Source organism: Pongo abelii, chromosome 18 (genome assembly GCF_028885655.2).
Source record: "Pongo abelii isolate AG06213 chromosome 18, NHGRI_mPonAbe1-v2.0_pri, whole genome shotgun sequence".
In the NCBI taxonomy this organism is placed as follows: domain Eukaryota; kingdom Metazoa; phylum Chordata; class Mammalia; order Primates; family Hominidae; genus Pongo; species Pongo abelii.
In genome coordinates this window covers 30,614,195-30,633,672 of record NC_072003.2, presented here as the reverse complement: position 1 = coordinate 30,633,672, position 19,478 = coordinate 30,614,195, and the positions used below count along the sequence as shown (strand labels likewise).

At 50.0% G+C, this 19,478-nt stretch overlaps 1 protein-coding gene across 1 annotated transcript in view; it reads left to right on the top strand.

The window, feature by feature from the left end:
* Positions 1-19,478, top strand: part of GTF3C1 (general transcription factor IIIC subunit 1) — an 89,860-nt gene that overhangs the window by 62,596 nt on the left and 7,786 nt on the right. The window contains 9 exon segments of the mRNA NM_001131080.1: positions 1,319-1,476; positions 3,122-3,264; positions 4,348-4,429; positions 6,272-6,384; positions 9,399-9,461; positions 11,366-11,459; positions 15,984-16,156; positions 17,512-17,799; positions 18,357-18,616. Coding sequence (NP_001124552.1) covers positions 1,319-1,476; positions 3,122-3,264; positions 4,348-4,429; positions 6,272-6,384; positions 9,399-9,461; positions 11,366-11,459; positions 15,984-16,156; positions 17,512-17,799; positions 18,357-18,616 — 1,374 coding nt within the window.

The window sequence follows — 19,478 nt, the reverse complement described above, 5'->3', positions numbered from 1 at the left end:
TGTGCGGTGCCTTTTAGACTGCCATTTTGAGTTCTTCATCCGGCCAGTATTTATAGCAGAGGGGGTGGTAAGGAGACCAGCGTCTAGTTTTTAGACCACTTTCATATTGCCTAAGTGGTCCACTAGTTTTAACAGTAGCCACTGACGGCTGGTAGCTATTTCAGATAAAGACAGAATGTTTAAACAGGAACCTGTTTTTAGTGGTTTATTTGGCTGGCGTTCATAACAAATAGCATTCCATCAGTTGAAATGGCCCCCTCAGTTTCGCCTGTCGTAGATATGTGTAAGACCAATTTGGCTCAAAAACCTGAATTTATCACAATGCAAAATGTGGTGGTGTCACTCCGAGTCCGAATTTCCTTGCCCCACTTTTCTTCTGCCTTAATTTGGAAGACACTCGCTAAACAGTCTTTTGAGATTGGCAGTGGCATATGGTGTCTGTCTTGTGAAGGTGCTATCAGTACCTCCCCTGGACAGGAGACCTTGGCAGCCCCGTGGCTATGCTCTCAAGGTTCAGATCCTCCCTCTGCTGCTGACTCAGCTGTGTGACTTCAGCAAGTCACTGTATGTCTCTGTGTTCCTCAACAAAAAACAGTGATAACGGTATCCATTTCATAAGGTTGCTATAAAGTAGTATTCTAATTATAAGATAATACGTTGAAAAAGCATAAACCAGTGCTAGGCACACAGTGAATATTCCCTGATGCTAGACTGCTGTTTTGATGGTGATGGTGCTGTTTAGTTATTAACGACACCGATCTCACTGCTGATGTTAGTTATTTAGTAGCCACCACTGTGTGCTGGATGTTTTATATGCAGTCTCCTTCCACCCTCTCCATGGCCTGGAGCAGAGGCCTTATTGTCCCCAGATGCACTCAAGTCTACACAACGCCCATGCGGTCACAGAGCAAGGGAGCGTGGGGGCCCAGTGACTGCACAGTCCCTGGTCCTGCTCACTCGGCGGGTATGCCCCGAGCACGCACTGTAGGCTTCTGTACAAGATGCCTTCAAAGGACTCTGTCACAGTGGGGGAGATTGGAGATTGGCAGATAACTAGAGGCTGCATTGAGCCTTCCAACCTGTTGCTGTGAAATTTGATCAAGATAAATGATGAAAAGGATTTTAAAAAAAATAAAATCTATCAGAAGGGCCTGAGTCTTTTGCAGTTAGTTTGTGTGACTTTAGACACAATGAGTATCTGATAACCAATACCATTAGTCACATCTCACTGGCTGGGTAGGGACCCTGCCCCTCTGCAGAGTGACAGCTCCAAACCAGGTGTTAGAGGTCTCCTCCCTTCTCCCTCTGGTGTTTTTAGGAGAGTTCCCAGGAGAAAAAAGCAAAAGGCTGCGCTACCATGATGAAGCCGACCAGAGTGCCCTGCAGCGGATGACGCGGCTTCGCGTCACCTGGTCCATGCAGGAGGACGGGCTGCTTGTGCTGTGCCGCATTGCCAGCAATGTCCTCAACACCAAGGTACCAACCAGCCCAGCCCAGCAGTGGGCCTGCCCCTCACTCGGAGCTCCTTCCTGTCTGAGCCTCCCGGATACTCCCAGCCAGAGACCACTCCTCTCAGCTGCTCTGCTTCGCCACTGGGAAAAGCATTGCCCAGAATCCTACACATTTTCTTTTTTAGAAAGATGGAGCCTTGCTCTTTCACCCAGTCTGGAGTGCAGTGGCACGATCACAGCTCACTGCATCCTCAACCTGGCCTCAAGTGATCCTCCCACCTCAGCCTCTCATAGCCCTGGGACTACAGGCACACCCCGCCATGCCCAGCTAATCCTACAAATTAATACCATTCTGTTTTTCTACACTTCTTTTTAGCTTTCAGCTGCATACATATAAATGTTTGCCTAGGTGCAGGCAAACTAGTTCAGAGCTGTTCTTTCTCTCTCCTCACCAGGAGTCTAACCCTGGCCTGCTCCTTCCTCCCACCTTCATTTCCTGAAAAGCTCCCATTTACCTTCCTGTAACTGCTCATCATGTCTGGAATGATCTGCCAATTGGGCGTAATTACCCTGCTCATTCTCTGTTCTTGGCTGGATACTTCTCACGCTGTTTCTGTCACCTCTGGTACCTCTTGGCTCACCGGCGTGGCTGGTCCACAAGGCAGCGAGACCTCTTATTTGCCTTCCAGGAAAAAGCTCTGCCAGTCCAGTTCAGGGCCCCTTCCAGGCAGTAGTGCCACAAGGCAGCTTCGGAGGAGCCCGGGTGTGCCTCTGGGTCTCAGCCAGGCCAGGCAGGAGAAACCCAGCTTGGGCTCTGTGCCCAGATGCTCCTTGCCTGCAAACTATTAGATCCCTTGTCTTGACCACTTGCCCCCTGTTCTCTCATCCCTCAGTCCTCTCCTGAATTCCATCCCTACCTCTTTTCCAAGGAAGAACCTGAAAGGTGACATGTTGCCATCCCTAATTTCTGTTCCCTGCATCTGCAATGGCTTCGTCATTGCAGAGCTGTTGGGGAAGTGGGGCGTCCCTCCATCTGCTCCAGCTCTGGTGCAGCTGGAGGAGGCGGGAGGGTCCTGCATAGGTCAGTGTTGGTGGACTCTCGCCGCTTACCAGAACTTACAGACTTTTTGGCTCACCTCATCCTTGGGGATGTAAGAAAATAACTCGTCAAGAGCTTTCTCATGTCGGCCTTGCCTTCCTGTGTTATTGACCAAGATGTTCTCCTGGGTCTGCTAATTTTGTACATTCTGCTTCTACTAACATAACATACAAGCACAACATACGGAACGTTTCTGAGCACACATGGTGCATAATTAGGACACTAAGACCTCTAACTAAACACACTTTACATCCTCATAATTCCCTCTATTACAGCGCCCTTTCAGGCAGTTCCCCCCTGCCCCTCTGGGCACTTTTGTCACACATGGCACTTGCTAAAATACACTCTTTCCCGCTGGTCACTGAGGCCTCATCCTATGCTTGTCTGCCCAGAATCTCCCTCAGTGTCTGGCACATGGTGGGCCCAGTAAATATTGTGAGGTGACAGTTGTGGGGATTCTCTGAGGAAGGAGGCTGCACAAAACACATTTTGTCCACTTTTTTATGGTAATTCCCCATGATGTGGGCTCTGAGGATACTGACTTTTTGTCTTGGCTCTGTGTTTGATCCAGGTGAAGGGCCCATTTGTCACCTGGCAGGTGGTACGGGACATTTTGCATGCCACGTTTGAAGAGTCTTTGGATAAAACATCTCATTCTGTTGGACGAAGAGCTCGCTACATAGTCAAAAACCCACAGGCCTATCTCAACTATAAGTAAGCCTCATTGAAGCCCCATCACTCCGGGACACGGTTACGTTATCCCGTTTGCTTAAGAGTCTGGTGGGAAGTGCATCTGGAGCACACTGAGGTGTCTGATGGGCTGGCCAAGTGTTGGAGTCTGCTGGGGAGATGGACCTTGGTTTTTTGAGGGTGAGGGCCCAGCATGATTCTGGGGGCTTTCCCATGCAAGGTATTGCTTGGACCCTACAGCGGCCATGAGAAGTAGGTGGTGTTATCCTTTTTTTGGATGAAGAAGCAGAGACTAGATAGGCTGACTCACTAAATACCACATGCCTAGCAGGTGGTGGAGGCAGAGGCAGAGGCTGGCTTTTGCTGCTGTTTTCGGCCCTCAGAGCAGTTCCTGAGAGCTCTGATTGGTGGCTCCCTCCAGCAGCAAGCTAGGCAGGACCTGGGATCATTGGATAGGATGCCCTCTGCCATGTTCTTAGCAGAGCTGAAAACTGTCCTCCTGCCCTGCTCTTGTGTGTGACCTCAGGGAGTCCCCTTGCCCTACCAGGCTGTAAAGTGGAATGAGTCTCTATCTGGCAAGCTCTTTATGAAGGCAGCAGTGCCTGGCGGACGGGAGCCCAGCAAATGCTGGTCGCCTTCCCCTTCATTTTCTTTTGGGCAAGTCAGCCTCTCCTTATATCATGGAGATGTGAAGGTTAGTGGAGTGGACACACCTGCTTTGCAGTAGATTAGAGAGCCTAAGAATAATAAACTCCAAAGCCTGTTTGATGTTTTTAAATGTGTAATGCACTTTCACATAGGTCAGCCCATATGGCCCTGGCCAAACCCCTGTAAGAGACAGTTTGGGACTCAGTGTTCTCGGTTACCCATGAAGGACGGAAGTTCAGAGAAGCCAAGGTGTAAAGTGTGAACAGACCTGACTGAGGTCAGGCTTGGCTGACCCCAAATCCTTCATTCGTAAAAGCTTCAGTCATGCAACAGGCATATAAGTAACTCATGCTTCAAGGTCAGCCAAGGCCAGAAACATGAGAATGGAGCTCTCTGAAGGTTCCGAACATGGGCATCAGTGCAATTCCCAGACTCCAGCTTTGTCTCCTCTTCCTGCAGAGTGTGCCTGGCCGAGGTGTACCAGGATAAAGCGCTTGTTGGAGATTTCATGAATCGAAGAGGTGACTACGATGACCCAAAGGTAGGTCCTGTGTGAGTGTAGGGCTTAGCATGCTTGGGAGGTTGGGGCAGCTAGACTTCAGTCAGCTCCTCTTGTCCCACAGTGCCCCTGCCAGCCTTAGGAACGTGGACTTTGTTTCCTGCTCACTTGAGAAATCACCGAGTCAGCTCTCTGGTGTTGGCCTTGACTTGATCTGGCTTCAAGCACCTGTTTTTAAAGATGATTAGAATCTGGCAGGCCACTTTGAAGGGCTGCTGTGCCTTGGGCCTGTTTTGTTAAGAAAATAGAACATCTCTTCAGAAAGTACAGGCTTCCTAGAAAGCTTGCAGACTGGGTGTGGGTTTTCTTTCTGAGTTTTCTGTCCAGAGGGGCCAAGGCGGTGGCTGACAAGGAGGGAAGCTGTCTGCTGACCCAGACTCCTGCCCTTCGCCTCAGAGGCTGCTCATCTTTCATTTCTGTGCTAACCCTGGACACTACAGTGTGTGTGGCAGGACTTGTGCCAAGTGAGGCCAGTGGACAAGGAGAGGCTGCCTTTTCCCCAAGGAAGCCACAGGCGAGTGGGACAGACAGAGAAGTACATGGCCATTGCAGGACAGTGTAGTCAGCTCCCAGAAGAGGGAGGCACAGGCCCACAGAGGTCGGGGAGGAGGCTCAGCAATGCTTTTGGATGGAAGTGACAGAAAAACCTAACCTAATGGGAGTATACGGCTTCCTTTTTCCCAAATGCCAAGCAGTTGAGGGTAGGCAGTCCTGGTCTGGTGCAGGGGAGCAGAGATGTCATCAGGCTCCCAGGTTCCTGCCGCCACACTCCCCTCCAGGAGCAGTGGTCAGCTTTCCATCCTATGCCAGTCACCCCCTGGTTGCAAATGTTGACTATGAGAGCTCAAGTCCTCACAACAGAATTCCAGAGCAGGACGCAGTGGGGAGAGGGGCTGCAATAGATCCACGCGGCCCTTGTATCAGGGGGCAGCCTTTCCCAGGAGCCCCTGGCAGACCTGGGCCACGTGGCTGGGAAACAGTGGGACATAGCACAGCGGACCCAGGATGCCATGAGTGGCTTAAACTGTCCTGGTGTATCCTAGGAGACTGGGCATCCTCCCTCCCCACAGCAAATTGAGACTGGCTAATCAGAAAGTGTGGGGAAAAATGGAGTAGGTGACCCACAGACACCCACAGTGTCTGCCAGTGGGCTTAGTAAAGGTGTCAGCACTGGGCGAGACTGGAAACCACGGCAGCTGGGGCAGCGACAGTGAGGGGAGAGGGAGCCGCAGGGCTGGCAGGCACAGCAGCCAGATGCAGCAGGGGCTGCGTCCTACACAGCCACCAGGCCAGGGATGAGCGGGAGCATACCATGTCGCATTGCACACCGGGTGACGCAACCAGCTTGCTCCTCAGATCTGGGTCTGGACTGATATGATTGCAGTGCGCATATAGAGGAGGAAACTGATTTGGGGGCCACCGTGGAGTGTGAGGCTGGGGCAGAGGAAGGAGGCTGACTACACGGGTGAACCAGGGAACACCAGGCCTGGTGGGAGGAGGGAGGCTGTGAGGGAGCACTGTGTGGGGCACATTTGAGTCATCTCACCTGGGGCTTGGGAGAGTGCCAGCAATGCAGGTGTGAGGCTGTCGGCGGGTTAGTTGGCACCAGGTACCCCAGTTTCCTGAGCGTAGTGGTGAGGGTCTTTTGCCTCCTCTACAGACCAGGCTTCTCAGATGACAGGTGACCAGGGGTGGCACCTGGTCAGTGGTTCTCAGACTTAGCTGGTGCAGGAGTTTGTTACAAGATATTCCTTGGTGCATCTTAGCAAAACCTCCCTTTAGGAAGAGTTAAGGGCTTAACCTCTCATGCTCTCATATTGAAAGGTTTGTGCCAACGAGTTTAAAGAATTTGTGGAGAAGCTTAAAGAAAAGTTCAGTTCAGCCCTAAGGAATTCTAACCTTGAAATCCCAGACACACTCCAGGAGCTGTTTGCCAGGTAAGCTACTTCTGGAATGGTTCCATGTGGCCCTCGCAGGGCAAGAGGAAAAGGCCAGCCCTGTCTCCCTTATCAGCACGTCCGGGAAGCACACAGCACCCGCCTGGCTGCATTTGGCCTTGCAGTGGCCCTCCTGTCTCTCCTCTCATGGGTGACTTGAACACAGACTGGGACCTAGCACCCTGCCGGGAATTTATATTCATTCTCCCATTGGTCCTTCAGGCTTCCTTGTTTGGTTGGTGTACTTTTTGCTAGGTTTGCTTACTTTACCTTTGAGGAAATTCCTATGTAAGTAACGTGCCCAAGATCGCAGTGCTTGTAAGTACCAGGGCCAGGATTTGAACATAGGAGGGTATGTAACCACTCGGCATTTGGAAGAAGATTCTTGGATATGAGCACAGAACCCTGTACAGTTTTTAAATCTTAAGTTCTGTGAACTAGGCCTGTTTCCTCAGCGTCTTCCAAATGTAGATCCCTTTTCTGCACCATCCTCACCCAAAAAGTCCCTCCAGCCACTGTTTTTCTGAATTTCTCCCTGTAAAATGATGGCATCCATCAGTTCTGCCTGTGAACTGTACGGCACCCTTACTCTCAACATTTCAGTTGAAGACCTCATTCCTTCATTCACTCAACAGATAATGTATGTCTCGCCCGCTGTATTGCCATGCCTAAAGAGCAGTTTGTACTCGTTTTCAGAGTTGATATCCTTTACCAACATTCTGGGTTTTGTTTTTGGTTTGCAGTAGACTATTGCCCAGAATTCCAAAATGGCATGGTTTCAAGTCAATCCAATGGCCTGTTTACTGATTTGTAATTTATATCTCCACATATTCTCAGTAAAGTTATGGGGCAACTTTTTTTTTTTTTTTTTTTTTGAGATGGAGTCTCACCCCGGCCCCCCGGGCTGGAGTGTGGTGGCGTGCTCTCAGCTCACTGCAAGCTCCGCTTCCCAGGTTCACGTCATTCTCCTGCCTCAGCCTCCCAAGTAGCTGGGACTACAGGCGCCCGCCACCATGCCCGGCTAATTTTTTTGTATTTTTAGTAGAGACGGGGTTTCACCGTGTTAGCGAGGATGGTCTGGATCTCCTGACCTTGTGATCCGCCCATCTGAGCCTCCCAAAGTGCTGGGATTACGGGCGTGAGCCACCACACCCAGCCACAACTTTTAATCATAAAAGAAGACAGAGATTTTTAAAGGAGAGCCCATGAACCATTTAGAGAAGAAAAAGTTGCAGGTGTAACAGTTTAATACTGATTGTGATCCCGAGCATTCGGGCAGGCAAGGCAGAATAGAAAATGGTTCCAAGCCAGGTGTGGGGGCTTAACACCCATCATCCCAGCAGTTTGGGAGGCCAAGGCGGGTGGATCACCTGAGGTCAGCAGTTCAAGACCAGCCTGGCCAACATGGTGAAACCCTGTCTCTTCTAAAAATACAAAAATTAGCTGGGCATGGTGGCATGCGCCTGTAATCCCAGCTACTTGGGAGGCTGAAGCAGAAGAATCACTTGAACCTAGGAAGCAGAGGTGGTTTTCACATTTTTCTGAAAAGTTTCTTTTTCTTGGCACTAAATTATAAGAGGAATTTACTATTGCAGTCAAGATTAATTTTTCCATTAGTTTGTTAGAAACCGAAGAACTGTCCTACAAATGGCCAATTTGCCATATTTTATAAAAAGGCAATTCTATGATCTATTCTTTTTTTTTTAAATTTATTATTATTATACTTTAGGTTTTAGGGTACATGTGCGCAATTGCAGGTTAGTTGCACATGTGTACATGTGCGCAATTGCAGGTTAGTTGCACATGTATACATGTGCCATGCTGGTGCACTGCACCCACTAACTTGTCATCTAACATTAGGTATATCTCCCAATGCCATCCCTCCCCCCTCCCCCCACCCCACAACAGTCCCCAGAGTGTGATGATCCCCTTCCTGTGTCCAGGTGTTCTCATTGTTCAGTTCCCACCTATGAGTGAGAATATGCGGTGTTTGGTTTTTTGTTCTTGTGATAGTTTACTGAGGATGATGATTTCCAATTTCATCCATGTCCCTACAAAGGACATGAACTCATCATTTTTTATGGCTGCATAGTATTCCATGGTGTATATGTGCCACATTTTCTTAATCCAGTCTATCATTGTTGGACATTTGGGTTGGTGATTTATTCTTAAATTTACTTGCTTGGTATAAATACAGTAAAATAATATCACATGAAACTCAAAAAAGAAATGGGGAAATGGTTTGTAATTCCAACACCTAATATGGCTACTCTTTGGGGATTTTCATATTTCTTTGTTTTAATTGATGAGTAACAATTTTATATATTTATGGGGTACAGTGTGATGTTTTAATATATGTGTTCATTGAGGAAGGATGAAGTCAAGTTAACCAACATATCTGTCGCCTCACCAACTTCTTTTTTTGGCAATACGAACCTTAAAAATCTATTATTTTAGTAATTTCAAAATATGTAATGTGTTATTAACTGTGGTCACCATGCAGTTCTAAATCATGAAAACTTTTTCCTCTGGTCTAACTGTAACTTTATACCCTTTGCTCAACATCTTTCCTTTCTTCATTCCTTCCCTTCCACCTCCCAACCTCTGGGAACCACCTTTTTCCTTTTTCTGTGAGAATAATTTTTTTAGATTACTTCTGAGACATTTTCTTCCTTGTGCTTTTTTTTTTTTTTTTTTGGATTGTAACACTCACAGTTTTAGATCCTGTTCCTCTTACAATTAACAGTGGATCTTTGCCAATTCACGTTTTCCGTGTTGCCACATAATGGTCGGTAAGTGGACATTGCACATTTTCTCAGCCCTCCTTTTTATAACAGGCAGAACAGGGTATATTCTCATTTTAATTTACATGCACAGCGCTCTACATTTGGTGAGTTTAACATTTCTCCCACTCCTAACACTTTAGCCAATAAATGGCCATCTTGAGCCAGCATCCGCTTGCTTAGTGAGGAGCTGTTTTGTTTCATTGACATGCTCTTATGTTTCTTTTGCAGGTACCGAGTTTTGGCGATTGGGGATGAAAAAGATCAAACCAGGAAAGAGGATGAACTTAACAGGTAAGTACTGATATATAGAGTAGCTTTTCCTCAGCTGCTTAATAACTTGGTGGCTGACAACCTATTGCACTGGGGTAATCTAGGGCCAAATCCAGCCACTACCTGTTTGTGTAAACAAAATTTTATTGGCATACAGCCATGCTCATTCTGTATGTTGTCTATGCTGCTTTTATGCAAGAACATCAGAGGTGAATACAATTGACCTTTGAACAACTTGTGGGTAAGGGGATGCCGACCCCCTGCACAGTCAAAAATCCACATAGAACTTTTTTTTTTTTCCTTTTTTTTTCTTTTGAGATGGAGTCTCGCTCTTTAGCCCAGGCTGAAGTGCAGTGGATTGATCTCAGCTCACTGCAGCCTCTGCCTCCTTGGTTCAGGTGATTCTCATTCTTCAGCCTCCCGAATAGCTGAGATTACAGGCGCCTACCACCATACCCAGCTAATTTTTGTATTTTTTAGTAGAGACAGGGTTTTGCCATGTTGGCCAGACTGGTCTCGAACTCCTGGCCTCAAGTGATCTGCCCGCCTTGGCCTCTCAAAGTGCTGGGATTACAGGCATAAGCCACCACTCCTGGCCCAAGTATAACTTTTGACTCCCTAAACCTAACCACTGATAGCCTACTGTTGATCAGAAACCTTATCAATAACAGACAATTGATTAATAAACAGGAGTAAGCCACTATGCCTGGCCACACTTGTAACTTTTGACTCCTCAAAACCTAACCACTGATAGCCTACTGTTGACCAGAAACCTTATCAATAACAGAGTTGATTAATATATATTTTGTATCTTACATGTATTATGTACTGTACTCTTAAAGTAGAGAAAAGAAACTATTAACAAAAATAAGGGGCCAGGCACGATGCCTCACGCCTGTAATCCCAGCACTTTGGGAGGACGCTGCGGGCGGATCACCTGAGGTCAAGAGTTCAAGGCCAGCCTGGCCAACATGGTGAAACCCTGTCTCTACTTAAAAATACAAAGATTAGCTGGGCGTGGCAGGCGCCTGTGATCCCAGCTGCTCGGGAGGCTGAGGCAGGAGAATCGCTTGATCCTGGGAAACGGAGGTTGCAGTGAGCTGAGATCACACCATGGCACTGAAGCCTGGGCAACATGAGCAAAACTCTGTCTCAAAAAAAAAAAAGAGAAAATCATTTACTATTCACTAAGTGGAAGTAGATCATCTTAAAGGTCTTCATCCTTGTCTTCATTTTGAGTAGTCTGAAGGGACAGAGGAAGAGGAGGGGTTGGTCTTGCTGTTTCTAGGGTGGCTGAGGTGAAAGAAAATCTATGTATAAGTGGATCTGCACAGTTCAGACCACACTGCAGAAGGGTCAGGTATAGTTGGAACAGATTCCACAGAGCCCACCAAGACTAAAGCAGGTATTAACTGGCCCTTCAGAGGAAAAGTTCCTGACCCCCTAGCGTTGAATATCACTGGCCAAACCTTAAGATAGGTTGAGGAAAGGATTTAAACTCTGAACCCATGAGCTTTCCAAGCAAAACTCAGTTCCAAAAGCCCAGGTTTTGTTTTTCCATCTTGGATAATCAATAGTCACTTTGATTTTAGCTCTGTATTTCAGTGAGAAACCTTTTTTCTTCGGAGAAAAACTCGTTTAGAATTAGAGGGAAAGAAATGAGAAGTACTAACTACATTTATTAGTGGTCATGTAAACCCGTTCTGGGTAGGTCACCCCCTATCTACTAAAAGAAACTTTTCTCCTGCAAAAATGGACCTGTTAGTAAAGCCTAGAAACCATCATATATTGTGTTTTCTTTTGTGAATAGTTTTGGCATTTGTGTCCCTTTTGTGAGATTCAAGTTTTTTTCCCTAAGAATTGCATCTGCCTGAGCTGAGCAGTGCCTGTGGTCTCATGGTGCCCTGCCGCCCCCTCTCTTTCAGCGTGGATGACATCCACTTTCTGGTGCTCCAGAACCTGATCCAGAGCACGCTGGCCCTCTCAGACAGTCAGATGAAGTCCTACCAGTCATTCCAGGTGGGTGCCGGCTGCCCAGCAGCACAGTGGGGTTGTGGGCCCTTCCGAGGCCAGGCTTGTGAGGTACTGCCCCTGCCCTTCTCCGCTGTGGGCTTTTGGGCTGATTCCCCCAACATGCCAGCCCACACGTCTTTCAACTTTATTTTTTTATCGTTGTTTTATTTTTATTTCATTGTGTTTATTGTGTATGTTTATGGTATACAACTGGAGGATTTGATGTACGTATACATTGCAGAATAATCGCCACAATCAAGCCAATTAGCACATCCATCACCCCACATAGTACCTTTTCTCGTTACGGTGAGCACACTTGGTGCATTTCAAGTGTACAGCTCCGGATTGTCACCTGTCATGACCAAGCTGTGAGCCTCCAGGGCTTAGCATCTCATAGAACTGAAGCTTTGCACCCCTTGGCCAGCTTTCCTCATCTCTCTCTTTACTCTTTAAAGCATGGGGATGGGATCCAGTGACCTCCACAATCCCTCCCAGAGATGAAGTTTTTAAGTCTAATGTTTAAGACAGAAAATGAAGCAGGAGAGGAAATGAGGCATGGCAAAGGACCTGAGAAAGTAATTGAGCTATACCGCGTAGCTTTTCAAATCATCACTTTGGAATGCCAAGATATTCTGGTTGTGGGTGGTCACTGGATGGGAAAGCTGCCTTTCCGTGGGCAGTGAGTCATCTGTCTCCCGAGGACACAGGTCCATGCGGCCGCTCTACTGCGGCTGAAGGAAGATGAGAGTGAGAAAGGGAAATCACATCGAACCCCCGGTGGAGCCTGGGAAGTCAGTGGTCTTACTACTCTTATACAAATGTGGGCACTTGAGGTTCAGAGAAGTTAAATCACACACCCAAGACCACATAGCTCAGTCATCACCCGAGACCCCAACAGAGAGGTGCTGAGGGGCCCCAGCCAGTGCTGCCCAGGGCCTCGTTCTCCCCTAAGTCATCAAAAGTGAATTCTAAGGAGGACCCGTTCATTTTGTATTTAATCACTAACCCTAAAAATCTGCTCCTGGCTTACATTAACAAGTCACCTAATTTGGAATACGAGGGGAAAAAAGAATAAGAAAACAAAGGGACTTTCCTAGTCCCGCCGATGAATTCAGATGGGTGAGGACCCGATCATTAGGGCGCCTCAAAGTCCACAGAGAGATCTTATAGCATGTGGAGCCCAAGCCCTATCCTCAGAGACTCCAGTCAAGAGCAGCAGAGTGGGGCCCTGATAAGAGGGTGCCCCCCCTCCCCAATCCCAAATGGGCCACCCTTGCAGAAACAGCAGTGTCAACCCCGGTGGGGCGCTGCACGTGCTTGTTACTTTGGCCACAGCGGGGCAGGGAGGACTGGGGGAAATGGAACTGGTTCAGGAAAATGCCACGCTGGGCTTGAGTGCCCTGCTTCAGAGCAGCACCCTGGCCCTGGTCTTTAACAGCCATGGCCAGGCCTCAGCACACCCAAGACTGAGTGTGCATTTGATTTCTCCTGTTTTAATCACCACCTGGAGGTTCTCTGTGCCTCCTGCAGGGACACGTGGGACCATCAATCAGGGAGGCCCAAGCAATGTCCTCCATATACTTGCTGTGCATCCCTTGAACTCTGTTTTATTTCCTCCTGCCTGTTTTACACATACGGTCAAGTGTACACATTTGGAGTGGAAGGCTAGTATCTGTGCCATGCACCCTCTGCCACCCCAGCATTTTGTAGATGAAAGCAAAGCCCTGTCTGAGCCTGAACTTGCAGAGAAAAGAATAAATAGTATTGGGTGAAGTTCCAAATAAACAGTCCACAGACCATATTTTATTGGTCTCATGCTTGTTTAAAAGGAAAAAACAAATTTTTTTTTTATTTTTTATTTTTCAAAAAATGTTTTTTCCAACATTGCACACAGGAGTCCAAATTTCTGACTTCTGGCTGTGGGGTGGGCTTTTCAGCTGTCCTGCTAATTAGTGGCTCAGAGCTGGAGGGGACTTTGGGGATCCTTCCCACTGTACCCCACCTCCAAACAAGAAAGCCCAGCCCCAATGGCAAAAGCCGGGCCCCCTGCGTTCCAGCCAGGCCTGTCCCCAGTATTATTCCCATGGCTTTTTCCTCCTCCAGCATGTGGTCCATCTCCAGGTGGCACCTGGGTTCTGATGTGTGGTACCGAAGGCCTAGTCACTCTGCCTCAACCCCCAGGGGCATGGAAAGTCACCTTAGAAAGACCACCGGCCTGCGTGGCCTCCCTCCCTGAGCAGGAAACAGGACACTTCTTTAGTGACTCTTGAGTGAGGACTGGAAGGCCAACAGCAATGTCAGAGCCCCATAGGGGACCCTGCGAGGCTCCCCTCAATGTTCCGGGAAGCCAGTGGAAGGCTGCAGGTGGGCTCACTGTGCCTGTGACAGCCCAGCCTCTTGGAAATGTGAGTGGGTGGACCATACCCCCCAACTCACCACACATGGCCTGAGCGCTCCTATCCTGTTGTGTGGGAGTACACCCATTCGCTAGTTATATTCAAATGGAAGAGAAGAGCAAAGTCACAGGAGGCTTGTCACAAGGAGTGAGATGCAGCTTCCCTCCAGTGCTCTAGGGAAGGATGATGGTATAATGGCCACTCCCAGCTTCTCCCGTCTGCCACATGGAGAGTGTTCCCCCATAAGGTCTGATGGTCTGCATGCCCAGGACTGGCACAGAGGTGCTGTCTAGAGGAAGCAGAGTTGCACAGGCTTCATTCAGACATGCTCCGGGGAACACCTGAGTGCTGCCCCAGAGCCCCAGCTGACCACCGCACCGGTCCCCGGTCCCCTTGTGTCCCTCCACTGGAAGGAAGGTGCAGTGGTGAGGTTGCTCTTCTCTCCTCTGACCCACCCCTGCCTGACAGTGTGACCTCAGAGGATCACTTAAAGTCCATGTGCCTCAGCCTCCTCTGTCACTCAAGGTTCTGGGGGCAGCACCTAAAATCCTTAGACCATGACAGGGATTTTTCTTGGCCAGCACTTTTGAGGAGACAGTCCTATAGGAGCTCTCTCAGAGGATGGCAAATGCTAGATACTCAGGAACTGCTGGTTGCTCGCCCTTTGCAGAAACTGGGAGTAACAGAGACTCTGCTGACTGCACAGTCCTTTGAGCTGCTTGTCCACTAGGCGGGGCCAGGTCCATGAGACTTAGCAGGCTGAGCCATGAAGTCACCATGGCATGTCCAGCAGAGGTACTTCCTTCTGCCTAGGCACTGGGGTGGCAACAGCAAGAGTTGAATCTAGGCCAGGCATGGTGGCTTACGCCTGTAATCCCAGCACTTTAGGAGGCTGAGGAAGGATGAGGCCAGGAGTTCGAGACCAGCCTGGGCAACATGGTGAAAAACCCATCTCTACAAAAATAGAAAAATTAACCAGGCATAGTGCCTGTAGTCCCAGCTACCCAGGAGGCTGAAGCAGGAGGACCGCTTGAGCCAGGAGGTCGAGGCTGCAGTGAGCTATGTTGGTGTCACTGTACTCCAGCCTGGGCAACAGAGTGAGACCCTGGCTCAAAAAAAAAAAAAAAAAGGAGTTGAATCTGTGTTCTCCTGGGACTTCCAAACAATGAGTAAGCAGATGAGATTGTTTCAGGTGGCTGCTATGGAGAAAATAAAACAGGATAATATAAGGCAATTGACCTCAGAGGAGGAGAATGGAGAGGGATTTGTTACTTGAGGGGAAATATTTGGGCTGAGCCCTGAATGTTGAGGAATCAGCCATGCAAAGATTAGGGGAGTGGCAAGGCAAAGGCCCCAAGGTAGGATGCCTCGGCTTTTTCAAGAAATGTAAGAAGGTCCAGGAGGCTGGAGGGCAGTGAGCAAGGGGTGGTGTTGGGGAATGTGAGGCCAGAGTGGCGGGTGGGCGGGCAGGGTCCCACTTATCAGGCTCCTTGTTGTGAAGGACTGGTTGTGGTCACATCTGCAGAGGGAAGTCCTTGGGGGTTTTGAGGCAGGGCAGGAATGTGTGGTCTGATTTAGGCATGGAAGGATTACTTTGGCTGCTGTGGAGAATGGTCAGGGGTTGGGGTAAGGTGACATGTGGAAGGAGGGAGACCAGTCAGCTGGGGACAATGGTGAGAAAGAATGGTGGCATGGACTAGATGGGCCAGTGCAGGTGGCATGAACCCGATGCATTGGAAGGTAGAGCCCACCTGACGTGCTTTCGGCTGGGTGGGAGGCCAAGGGACAGAGTGGTAGACCAGATGATTCTGTGTTGATTCCCTCTGTCTATATCCAAAAGAAATCAGCTTGGGAGTGAATAGCCCCGCTCTCTCGTCAGTTCCCTGTCCTTTGTGGTCTCTGGAAGTGTGACCTGATGGCCCGAGAATTGGGATTGCTGACTTCCTCAGCACCCCTCCCCCCCATACACACACTCACACACACACTCACTGACACACACATACGCCAGCCTGGGCCTCCCACGATCGGTCACTTCCTCTGTAAAGCATCGGCCGCAGCCTCTGCCTCCACATACCTCAGCCCTCTTCCTGGCCGGCTGGAGAACCCTACTCACCCTCGCCGTGCTGTGTTGCAGACTTTCCGTCTCTATCGGGAGTACAAGGACCACGTTCTTGTGAAGGCCTTCATGGAGTGCCAGAAGAGGAGCTTGGTCAACCGGCGCCGGGTCAACCACACTCTGGGCCCCAAGAAGAACCGGGCCCTCCCCTTCGTGCCAATGTCCTACCAGCTATCCCAGACCTACTACAGGTGAGTACCTGTCAGGAGCCCTGGGTACTCCGAGGTTGAGCCACGCCCTGTCTGTAAAGAGGAGCAAAGGAAGCATGGTGGCCATGAAAGCATGTAGGAGCCAGGGACCTTCGCAGCCTCATGTGCAAGATGCAGGCTCTGGGGTTTCCTGCAGCCCCTCACTTCCTTCCTGGTGTGGGGATCAGGTGAGCGCTGGCAGCTTCTTTGTGTTGGTGGCATTACCATTTTGCAGGTGGTTTGTTTCCGTTTCTGTCGTCAGATGGAGTGAAATCAGCTTGCAATTAATAATTGGCCTGGCTGGAAGTCCACCCTCCTGTTCCAGCATAGCCTCAGTCCCTCTTCTGTGTAGCCCTGAGACCCGGGAAGCCTCCTGGGCCCATTCGCAGCACCAACAGCCAGTGCAGGTTTGGGGTGCAGAGGTGCATTCAGACAGGCATCCTCCTGGGGCTCCCTCCTGAAGCGCTCTTGCAGTGTGGCTTCATGCCGCAGAGAGCGTTGCACCACCAGCCTCTTGACCACATGCAGAGAGTCCCTGAGGACATTCCCAAGCCGCCATCTTGACAGCTTCCCCTTCACACCATTCTCCTTGCCTGCACTCAGGTCTGCACGGGGCTGCAGTCAGATGCTCAGAGACAGCACCATGAATCTTCTTTTGGTTCTTTGATCCCATCCCTTCCCTGTGACTGCAGATACGTCCTCCTCCCCAAACCCTCACCCCGAATGACCCTCAGGCCTCTGGGAAGTAGATGTGGCAGCAGAAGATACGTGTCCAAATCCCACAAGGCCATTTGTCACGGAGACACTGCTCTGACCGCATGTCCCCATCTGAACCGAGGGCAGTGGTCAGCAGACAAGGAAGGCCTTTTTGGTCCCTCCCTCTGACCCTGGTAGCAGGGTCACGGAATGTTGCTCTCTGGACAGAGCCGGGGAAGTGACTCACCAGGCACTGCGTGGAGACAGCTTGGGCACACGTGTAAGACGAGGGCTGGCTTTGTGCGAAGACTATTATTACAGAAACCATGTTCACCATCCCTAGTTCAGCAGCTGTGTACAGTGAGCCCCTGTAAGGTGAGCCTGCCAGTGCCTTCCTGGAGTGCCAGGTGAGGCCACATTGAATTAGATGAGGAGACAGGACTCTGCCTGGAAGGTACTCAGGCAGACGGGGAAGAGAGACACAAACACCGCTAGGTGGGAATGCAGCGCCTTCATCTGGGATGGGACAGAGAGCTTTAGGGGAGAAGTGGGGCGTTTTGCTTAGTTCTCACCATAATGATTTGACGTGCTCATAGCCCATCCAAATGAAGGCTTCCCACGGCTGGCCCTCAGTCAGGCTCTTCCTTTCTTTTTGTCTGTAGGATTTTTACATGGCGATTTCCAAGCACCATCTGCACGGAGTCATTCCAGTTTTTGGACAGAATGCAGGCTGCCGGCAAGTTGGACCAGCCTGATCGTTTCTCTTTCAAAGACCAGGATAATAACGAGCCCACAAATGACATGGTGGCCTTTTCATTAGACGGCCCTGGAGGAAATTGTGTGGCCATCCTGACCCTCTTCTCTCTGGGCCTCATTTCCGTGGATGTCAGGATCCCGGAGCAGATCATCGTGGTAGACAGCTCAATGGTGGAGAATGAGGTCATCAAAAGGTAAGAGTCCGGCATCCTCAGCATCAGGTCTGGCCACGTGCTAGGCATTGGCCAGATACAGACGGGCAGGGGTCAGCAGTGCCTTCCGGGAGCTTGTGGGATGGGAGTTGCAGATGAGTGACTGGGGATTATAGGCCAGTGTCCAAGGTGTCCTCTGCTGGTGCCTCCCAGGTGTTATGGGAATCAGCCAAAGAGAAGGACGCAGCACAGCGGGGCAGGGGAGGGGCAGGGAAGAGAAGGGAGGACTGTTCCCGAGGGCCTCGCAACGGAACTGGGGCTTCCTGGGGAAATGGGTGTTTTCTGGGTTGAGAGACGGGCAAGAGGAACAGTCCCCACAGAGATGCAGATATGTGACAAGGGGTGAGCGCAGTGCGCGGGAAGGTGGGAAAGGGGATGGATCTGGGGCAGCCGTCCACACCAGCCTAGGTAATGAAGCACAGCCAGTTTCTGGGGCCACTGCTGAAGCCCAGCCACAGAGGCCTCTCGAGGGAGGGGAGAGGCTGCAGTAGCAGCTGGCTGGCCTATGCTCAGGTATCCAGGTCACAATTCCCTTCTAGCTTGGGGAAGGACGGCAGCCTGGAAGATGACGAGGATGAAGAGGATGACTTGGACGAAGGCATAGGGGGCAAGCGCCGGAGCATGGAGGTGAAACCTGCGCAGGCCTCCCACACCAACTACCTGCTGATGAGGGGTTACTACTCCCCCGGCATCGTCAGCACCCGCAACCTCAACCCCAATGACAGCATTGTGGTCAACTCCTGCCAGATGAAGTTCCAGCTCCGCTGCACCCCTGTGCCTGCCCGGCTCAGTCCCGCTGGTGAGTGCTCCTGCTGGTGCTGTGGGAGGGCCTGGCCTCGCCATCATCCAGGAAGATCCTGAGGCCCAGCCTGGGACCTAGACCTTCAGGCTCCCCAGGCCAGGCGTGCAGCCACAGGACACACAGAAAAACACACCCCATCCTTGCAGCCGACTCAAGGGACGCCTTCCCCAGGTGCCTGTGCTGTGCCCACACCTCTGTGGGAGAGCTCCCCGCACCGCCTCTTTTAGTCACAGCTGTGCTGCAGGCACCGGCAGTCACTCAGGTGGGCTCACAAGGAAGAGCAGAGCACTTCCGCTTCCCCACCCCGCCCACTCTCCATGGGCGGCCCTGTCACTGCCTGAGCTCTAGTCTCCTGGTACTTAGCTCTGCAACTCTAAAGTGTGCGCTCTTAGGAACCTTTTAGGTATTATCTTTTGACCCCTTGCTAGGAAGGATAAGTATTCCACTCACATTCATGATCTCCTGCCTCCTTTACTTCCAATTTTGACACTATTTTAGTTCTATTGATTACCTTTGAAACTTTACTTTTTATTTTTATTTATTTATTTGAAATGATTGAGATGGGGACTCGCTATGTTGCCCAGGCTGGTTTCAAACTCCTGGCCTTAAGTGATTTTCCCACCTCCGCCTCCCAAAGTGATAGGATTACAGGCATGAGCCACCACACCAAGCTTATTTTTTAGAGACAGGGTCTTGCTCTGTTGCTCAGGCTGGAGTGCAGTGGCACGATGATAGCTCACTGTCATCTCTAGCTCCTGAGCTCAGGTCATCCTCCTGTCTCAGTCTCCTGAGTAGCTTGGACTATAGGCATGTGCCACCACAGCCAGCTAATTTTTTAATTTTTTGTAGAGACAGGGCC